Source organism: Hyperolius riggenbachi, chromosome 9, assembly GCF_040937935.1.
Source record: "Hyperolius riggenbachi isolate aHypRig1 chromosome 9, aHypRig1.pri, whole genome shotgun sequence".
Lineage (NCBI taxonomy): Eukaryota > Metazoa > Chordata > Amphibia > Anura > Hyperoliidae > Hyperolius > Hyperolius riggenbachi.
Window position 1 is genome coordinate 243853991 of NC_090654.1, and position 9595 is coordinate 243863585.

Genomic DNA, 9595 nt, shown 5'->3' on the forward strand with positions numbered 1-9595 from the left:
GACTGCTGAATTTATCTTGTTGGGGGCCTCACGCTTGCTGACTTTGTCATGTTGGGGGCCTCATGATTTTTGAATTTGTCTTGATAGGGGCCTCATGATTGCTGAATTTGTCTTGTTGGGGGTCACATGATTGCTAACTGCGAGACTATGGGAAAAATTGAATCATCATCATATGAGACAATAGCATTAAACCTACTTTTTTAAAACAGAAAATTAAACTGGGAGGTTCTAAAAAAAAATGAATATATTTTTTCAGGAGTAGGATGGATGAAATTGTTTATCTTTTCAGTTTTTCAACTTGGATTTTCCATAATGTTCATGTATGTGTTAAAACGTTTGTATAGTATTTAGTTTAAATTGCTGTTGCCACTTTGCGATAGATAAGTGACTTGTGGGTTGCAGTTTGGGCCTCCAGAAAGTTCGCCACCACTGTCCTAATCTAATGTACGATTGGCCCCACCCATGGCCACGCCCACTCACTGCATGACCCTGCCCATTTTTGCTGCTGCGCGCGCCGCACATAGCCCCCACCTAGTGCCCCCAGGTGCCACCTATCTTCAAGGACCCTAGGAACGCCCCTGGTAGTAATCATTAACAATCTGTCCCCATTCCCTTCTTGCACCTCTGATGCTGGAAATCCTTGGCAGGTTTTGGTGCACCATTACAATTGTTATTAATATAGTGCTTGGGGGGGTCCCATGTAAAACTTGCACCGGGGCCCATAGCTCCTTAGCTAGGCCACTGGTCTTATGTCTATGTATGTACCATGTAGTGTATGTATCGTAGTCTATTTTTAGTCCATTTAGGGGGAAGCTTATTAACTTATCTGTATGTTTTTGGGATTGATCCCAGTTCCTATAGATCATAGAAGTATGTTTTCAAGCTTTTTTTCCCCTCTGCTTTACTTTAAGAATGTATATTTGTTACATCATGCTTCTGTGAATGACAACTTGCATTTCCTGGACTATAAATGAATACATAAGTATAGTGTCCTGTAATCTGTCCCTGTGTCCTGCTACCCAAGGAATGAAGAGCTGCCTCCAGTCCACTGCCCCCCGCTGGCTAAATCCAGTTCAGCCTTTAACCCGGCTTGTTTTGGACTGTGGGAATCAGACCAGTTTTTCCTAGCTGAGAGCTATTCTGAAGGAATGTTTCCAGGTCAGGAGTTTTACTAACTTGACTCTTATCCACAACTGCAGGAAATTGAAGTGAATCACACGGATCTTACTGAGCTTCCAAAAGATCTCGAGAATGTTTCAGCAGCTGCCGGGTAAGTGAAGAATATATGTGTGTGTGTGTGTGTATATATCAAAAACATATTTTTCTCGTTAGAGTGCCAGTGATGGTACACTATCGCTAATGTATACTTACCTGGGGCTTCCTCCAGCCCCATAAGCAGCACTGAGTTCCTCGCCGTCTTCATCAGCCCCTCCGTTCTGGCGGTACGACTCCCGGTGATCCAGTCAGTCGCTGCCAGTTGAGGGCTTCTGCGCATGCTCGGCCGCACCCCTGCACACTCCCGTCCCCTGGAGTCTTCTGCGACGGGAGCACGACGAGGGGTGTATGCGTGGCCCAGCCACGCATGCACAGAAGCTCGCGTCTGCCCGGATTAGCACAAGTCTTAGTGAGAGACGAGGGACTCGATGCTGCTCAGGGGGTTGGAAGAAGCCCTGGGTAAGTATAAATTAGCAATAGTGAACCATCACTGGTACACTTTAACTAAATATAGATTATGTATGACTGTCACTTGCAGGCAGCTGATGGAATAATAAGATCCCAAATCCTTACCCAACCCAGCTATCTTGCCTAACCTCACCCATACCCTATGCCTACCCACCTACCCATAGCCTCCTATTTCTGTTGTGCCTAACACTAACCAAAACCCCCTTCCTAGCTTGGGAAAAAAAGAGAGAAAAGAAACATCAGTATTGGGTGCCCGAGACAGATGCATACTGTACTATCACACTTCCACTGACCTGAGGAAGCTGCTTGTAGTTTTGAAACGTGTGGTCTAATGTAAAAATAAAGTTCCTATTTTTTTTAAGTGGACCCAAATTAAAAATACAAGATTTCAGAAATAAAATCTATTTTCTAAATTATAATATTAAATAGAAGCCTTTTTTCAGCTGCATGATGACAAATATAAAATATTTTACATTTATTAGAGGAACCCCTCCCTTCGTTTCATATTGCCGGGACAGGATCCGGCAAACTGGTGGAGTAGGTGGTGTCCGGCAAAGGAGGAATTGCTAATGGCTGCCACCTGTATAACCCTAGTTGTGAAAGGAGAAGGGTGAAAAGCATGCACTGAAATGCTCATAGACTTGAAGGAGTGTTTATTTATCTTTGTATGTGTCAGCGTAGTGCAACTATATATATTTTTAATTAAAAAAAATGTTTGGTTTGGGTCCGCTTTAAGCTTGAAGTGAGTCCTTCTTTAAGGTAGGACTCTGTCTACCTTTTTTATACCTGTGTATATCCACTGTTCCCTTCTTAGCTTATACACCTCAATAAGGATGGTCAATGAGATGCAAATAATTCTAAGTTGATGCAAGATTATGCAAATGTATGTAGCTTGAAAATACACAAACTGAATTCCACCTTGGCAGGATTGGATGGGTCCATTTTCAAGCTGCATACATTTTGCATGCAGAATTTGCATAATCATGCACCAACTCAGAATTGTTTGCATGTTTTTCTCCCACTTAGGGCTCATTCACACCAGTGCGCTTTTGTCTGCTTCTGTCCGCTTTTTTTCCAGCAACATGTATCTGTAACGTGCTAAAAACGGACAGAAGCGCACAAAGTGTGAATGAGCCCTAACTCCACCTGCTTAAAGCAGCTCCGTCATGTAACGCGCATCGTTCCTCCTCCTCCCTCCATAGTAACAGATTCTGGAGGCTAGTGGCGGATCTGTATTGCCTTGGCCCCAAACTGTTGCCCTGAGGGATCCAGTCCTGATCCCTGCCAGTGACAGCCCCTCCTATGTGTGTAGGAGGCTTAAAGAGAAACTCCGACCAAGAATTTAACTTTATCCCAATCAGTAGCTGATACCCCCTTTTACATGACAAATCTATTGCATTTCACAAACAGACCATCAGGGGGCGCTGTATGACTGATATTGTGGTGAAACCCCTCCCACAAGAAGCTCTGGGTACCGCGGTACTCTGGGCAAACTGCCACAATGTAACAATGTTCACAGACAGGAAATGGCTGTTTACAGCTGTCTGTAACAGCCAGAACAGCTAGAAACCGCTACATAACCTGCCCACAGTAACAATGTCACCATGTAATACATGTCAGAATGTGAATCTGGGAGAGGAAAGATTTTACAATGAGCAAACACTGACTAAATCATTTATACATAATTCTTGTAAAAATGAAGCACTTTTTTTATTACATTATTTTCACTGGAGTTCCTCTTTAAGTTCCACAGTTTCCTCATATCTTGTTGCCAGAATAGGCTGTTCAGCTTTTAACACGTAGCCTGGCAGTTGCAGAAAATATGAACTATTTCATAGAGGGGAACGTTATGAATTCATATATAACATCTGCAGACCCCTTCCTCAATTTTGTTTACATTTTGTAAAAAAAATGTTTTTCAATTATCTACATTTGTAGGGTCAATATAGAAAATTTGTATACAGAAACTAGTGCCAATCAAAAAAGACTAAAGGATCTTCATAATAAAGTGTCCAAGTCCCCAGATGATGTGCGGGAACAGTATGAGAAACCCATTCAGGTACGTCTCATCTATTCTAGACTATTATTATTTACTAATAAAGTGCTTACATATTGTGCAGCGCTGGACAATAAATACATGCAATGATACAAAGGATGACCGACGTAACAAGGTTACAGAACATAGGACAAAGCTATACAAGGCAAACTGGGTACAAAATACATAATCATGTGATTTTGGGCTGGTTAGGTAGGTCCAGTAATACAAGTACGAGGTAGTCCTAGGAAAGGAGCACACTATCGTGTAGACTACACTAGGGAAATGAGGACCCTGTCAAAAGCTTACAATCTAAGGGGAGGGGAGGTAAACACTAGGTAAGGCTGTAGAATAAATATTAAGTAGAGAGTTACTGTGTGGTAAGGGATGGGTAGGCCATCTTGAAGAGGTGGGTTTTGAGGGCTTGCGTGAATGTGGTCAAGGAAGGGTAAGTCTGATGGGTGGTGGAAGAAAGTTCCAGAGGGTGGGAGAAATCCTGAGCAATCTCTAGAGAAATCCTGCATGCATGGGAGTGGGAAATGCATGGGACAGTTAGGCGAAGGTCATTGGAGGACCGGAGGGGAAAGCCTAGTGTATACCTGTGAACAAGCTACAAGATGTAGGTAGGGCAGGTTTTTGACTACTAGGGGGTATGACCCGGTATGTGGTCGAGTTACTCTTATAAAATACTTGTAAAATGTATTGAATCAGTCCCAGATTATTCCCTGATCACTCATGCAATAATGATGCATTACTAAATTTGCTCCACTGAGGAGACTGGAGGATCCCTGGTTGTCTGTTTGCAAATGCTTTTCTACAGCATCCTATAGTATATGCTATATACACTGTACACCAATTGAGTGGCTGGATAGTGTAATAGTTAAGAGCTCTCCTATTTATGAAGCCAGCTTCCAGTGCTGCTCATCAGGATACCGGATATCCGAATAGACTCGGATATCCGAACTTTTTAGGCCTATCCGATCGGATCCGGATTCCGGATAGCTGGACGGAAATCCGGATAGCTCTATGCGGATAGTTGGTCGCATAACCTGGATACCCGCGGATACCGGTCGGATATCCGAATCCGGGTACTGTAACCATGGACATGATGTCCATGACGTCATTCAGCCAATCAGAGCGCTCCCAGCCTAAGCCCAAGCACCCAATCACAGAGGGGAACCTTGGCCAGTCCCTCCTGTATATAAGGAGGGGGGCATGTTAAGAATCTCGTCCTTGCTTTGTGACTGCCACTGAGATAGTTTGTCCAGTGTGTTTGGCTGACGCAAGTACATTATCCCAGTGATAACCCAGCGTTTTAACACTAAAACACCTTCTGTTTTATTGTGTTGTAGTTAGCTTAGCTAGTCTGTGTAATTTGTTAGTGTCAGTCAGTCTTTCAGCTGCAGCAGCTGCCTGTGCCTGCTACTAGGTCCTGTGTCTTTGTGTGTGCTGTGTCTGTGTGCACACACTCCAGGCTCCTTGCTGCTGGCTGGGCTGCTATTACTACTGCTACTGTGGTTTTATATTGTGTAGTTGCAGACAGTGCTAGTACTACAGATTATTGCTGCTGTGCTGCTGCTGAGTGAGCAGTGTCAGTGTGTTTAGTTGTTGTACTCCTGTCTGTCAATCTGCTGATCATTTCCAAGCCCGCCGCCAATAATAAAAGTGCACCAAGTACCCCACACACATCATCTGTGACGTCGACTCATCAGTGACAGTGAGTCTTGTACTATCTCTGGCACTGGCAGTGTGAGACGGGGGAGGGGCAAGGCCAGAAGGAGAGTGAGCAACATTGCGGCCTCTGGCAGCAGTTCTGCCGCATCAGGCATTCCGCCGCTACCCACTGGCAGTCACGCTGCAGAGACGCAGCAGCGTGTTCCGTCAATTTTCAAGCAGGGTCAGCGGCGCAGATTGGAGAAGGACGCCGCGTCTGTGATGCAGCAGATGGCGCATGACGAGGAGCAAGCCAGTGACAGTGAGGCCACCACCACCAGCCCTAGCCCTAGAGAAAATATTCTCAGCAAAATTGGCTTTACAGAAGAGTCTGAGATGCTGACAGTAATTGTTGGGGGGGAGCCCGTCCATGATGTGTCAGCAGAAGAGGAGTTTGAGGCGGGCTCATCATCCCAGCAGTTTTACGAAGGGGAGTTTGATGATGAGGTGAAGGACCCGGACTACCAGCGACCGGAGGGGCATGTCAGCTCTGACTCTGAGGAGGAGGAGTCAGTGTGTATGGCACGCAGGTTGAGCATTGCAGGGATTGGCAGGAGCAGCAGTGGGCATGGAATACGTGACCCGCAGGCTGCTGCTCCATCTGTCAGTGGCACGACTACCACCAGCCACACCACTCAACCCCAGGCCCCAACCACCACCGGGAGAAAATCCACAGCAGCATCCCGTTCTGAGCCACGTAAGGGAAAACTCCAATCCCCAATATGGCAGTTTTTCCATCTGCCCTCACTGGATAGCAAATTTGTAACGTGCAAATTATGCCATGTGAAGCTGAGCAGAGGGTCTCACCCCTCCAGTTATGGCACCTCCAGCTTCATCAACCATCTGGGCAATAAGCACAAACCTGAGCATCAGGAATTCAAGAGGCTGAAGGAAGCTGGCGCTGGCCCTTGCAGAGGTCAGAGCACTATAACCAGCTTTGCCACTCCTGCTGACACTGAGGCCTGTTCAGGCAGCCAGTCCTCCTCAGTGGTCTCCTCTGTTCCCTCCTCAGCTTCCCGTGCAAGCCTAAAACGCCCCCACCACCAGACCTTGCTGAGTGACTCTTTTGTGGTCAGGGCTCAGCCTCCCGGCAGCCGTCGCATACGCCAGCTGAACGGCTTGCTGACACAGGCCATGTCCTCCCAGCTCCTCCCGTACTCGTTTGTGCAGGAGGGGAGCCGGATGCGTGCGCTCCTGCAGTGCGCAGCGCCGAATTGGCCAATCCCCAGCCGGCACTACTTCGCACGCAAGGCCATCCCAGCACTGCACCGCTTTGTAAAGGCAAACGTGGAGCGTGGGCTGGATCATGCGCTTGGTGCGCGCGTCCATGTGACAATGGACTCATGGAGCAGCCGGTTCGGGACAGGCCGCTACTTGTCCTTTACCGCGCACTGGGTCAGTTTGGTGGAAGGGGGTGAAGAGGAGACAGCAGCATCATCACCCCGGTGGGTGGTGCCACCCCGCAGCAGGGTCAGGGGAAGTGCAGCAGCTTCCAGCTCTGATCCGGTTCCATCCGCCACCAAACAACCCCGCCTCAGCAGCAGCGTGAAGGCCCACCACTGCCAAGCGCTGCTGCAGATGGTCACTGTGGGCAAGAACAAGCTGACGGCAGACCACGTCTTGGCCAAGCTCCGAGAGCAAGAGAGGAGTTGGCTGACCCCCAGAGGCCTCAGAGTCGGAGAGGTGGTGGCTGACAATGGGGCAAACTTGGTTGCCGCCATCCAGCGGGGAAACCTCACCCACATCCCCTGTCTGGCCCACGTCCTGAACCTAGTGGTGCAGAAATTCCTGCACACCTACCAGGGGATGGACACTCTTTTGGGAGCGGCAAGGAAAACGGTGGGTCATTTTCGCCGCTCGGGTGGTGCCACAGCGACCCTTACAGCCGTGCAGCTGGAGCTGAACCTCCCACAGCACCGCCTCATTATAGACGTTCCAACACGCTGGAATTCCACCCTGGCGATGTTGGAACGTCTGGTTGAACAGAGGCGGGCTGTCAACCTGTACCTGGCCAGAGCCACCATGGATGCCAACTTGTTGGGGGCCGGCACCACCGACCTCCCAGACATCATCCGCCCTGTTGAGTGGGGAAAAATGCAGCTGGTGTGCTTTGTGCTGGCACCCTTCCTGGAGGCCACCAACATGGTCAGCCGGGACCATGCGTCGCTGTGTGAGTGGGTGACCATTGTGTGCATGCTGGACAAGGCCCTCGATGCTCTGCTGGAAGTGGGAGAGGAAGCCTTGATCCAGCAGGAGCAGCAGCAGCACACTTCACAGTCCACCTCTGTGCAGCAGGAGGAGGATTCGGAGGAGTTGGAGGAGGACTTGGAGGAGTTGGAGGTCCCTGACCTTGAAGAGGAGGGGGCACAGCGGAGTGCAGCTGCAGTAGTGCGGGGGTGGAGAGAGCAAGATGAGGCTCCGGAATCAGAGGAGGACGACAGCACTGTCAGCGGTGCAGAAGATGATAGGTCAGCAGAGATGGCAGCCCTCCTCCCCATGGCAGTGCACATGCTGCAGTGCCTGCGCAAAGACCCAAGGGTGAAGGAGATGAGTGCTCGGGAGGACATCTGGATCACCCTGATGCTGGACCCATGGCTGAAGGGGAAGCTGGCTCAGTTCCTGCCTGTAGGAGGAGACCCTGTGCGCCGAATCAGGGACTTGCAGCGGATTCTGGTTCAGCGCTTGGAGGAAGCCTTCCCCCGGACTCCCACCCCCCCTGCTGTCTCAGTCCAGCCAGCACAGCAGCAGGTGCCTGCATCCAGCATCAGCAGGCGCCCAACAAACCTGCTGTCTCTGACAAAGGCGCTCTATGCCACACCAGTACTGCTGCCTACAGAGGAGGTGCCTGCAGCAGCATCCGGCTCTCAAAGCCAGAACCAGCACTTGACCCGGATGGTGGCCGACTATATGGGGTCCTATAGCGGGCTTGACACCGACACCCCTGTGGACCCCTTGGAGTACTGGGTGAAGCACCTGGATATCTGGGGCGAGCTGGCGCAATACGCCCTGGAAGTGCTGTCCTGCCCGCCTTCCAGCGTTATGTCGGAAAGGTGCTTCAGTGCGGCCGGTGGCGTGGTCACTGAGAAGCGCTCTTGTCTGTCAGGCCAGTCTGTGGACAGACTGACTTTTTTAAAGATGAACGAGGCTTGGGCAGTTGGTGAGTTCCTGGCCCCTGTTGTTGGCAAGAGGGGGAAATGAAGTGGCTGAGTGGTTATCACTATGCCTGCTTAACCACCCTTTACCACCACAACCTCCTGACTCCATCTTCATGAAGCCAGGTTCTTATTTTTTGAACTGTGCTGTGGTACCTGCCATGGTCAACTATGTAAACACAATAGCTGTGTAATTTTTTTGGAGGTGTCTGTGCTGTCTGAGTTGTGGGGAGGCCCCAACTGCATCAGTACGACCCCTTCCTGGAACCTCTCCTAATTTTTTACTGTGCCGTGGTACCTACAACAGTGCCATGGTCAACTATGTAAACACAATAGATGTGTAATTTTTTTGGAGGTGTCTGTGCTGTCCGAGTTGTGGGGCCCCAACTGCGGCAGTACGACCGACCGCTTCCTGGAACCTCTCCTAATTTTTTACTGTGCCGTGGTACCTACAACAGTGCCATGGTCAACTATGTAAACACAATAGCTGTGTAATTTTTTTGGAGGTGTCTGTGCTGTCCGAGTTGTGGGGCCGCAACTGCGGCAGTATGACCGACCGCTTCCTGGAACCTCTCCTAATTTTTTACTGTGCCGTGGTACCTACAAAAGTGCCATGGTCAACTATCTAAACACAATAGCTGTGTAATTTTTTTTTGGAGGTGTCTGCTGTCCGAGTTGTGGGGAGGCCCCAACTGCGTCAGTACGACTGCTTCCTGATACCACTCTGATGTTGATTGACAGCCATTTTTTTTTTGGGGGGGGGGGGATTTTAAGTCCACTCCCCACATCATCAGTGTTTCCCTTTTCAAAATTATGATGCTACATGCCTCATATACCCTGAAAAACCTTTTTAAAGCAATTTAAAGGCCACTTCCGGGATTAAACACGGATATCCGAATCCGATCGGATACTAGGGTCGGATATCCGAATCGGATTCGGATCGGAAAATTTTGAATTCGGATATCCGACCCGGATCGGATAGCGGGGTATCCGGATCCGAATCGGATGCGGA

The 9595-nt window shown here is 49.2% G+C and overlaps 1 protein-coding gene across 3 annotated transcripts in view; it reads left to right on the forward strand.

Annotated features, from left to right (window-relative positions):
- Positions 1-9595, forward strand: part of INF2 (inverted formin 2) — a 189828-nt gene that overhangs the window by 144321 nt on the left and 35912 nt on the right. For all 3 annotated transcript variants that reach the window (XM_068254230.1, XM_068254231.1, XM_068254232.1), the window contains exons 16-17: positions 1200-1270; positions 3622-3742. In XM_068254230.1, coding sequence (XP_068110331.1) covers positions 1200-1270; positions 3622-3742 — 192 coding nt within the window. The remainder of the gene's footprint in view (positions 1-1199; positions 1271-3621; positions 3743-9595) is intronic.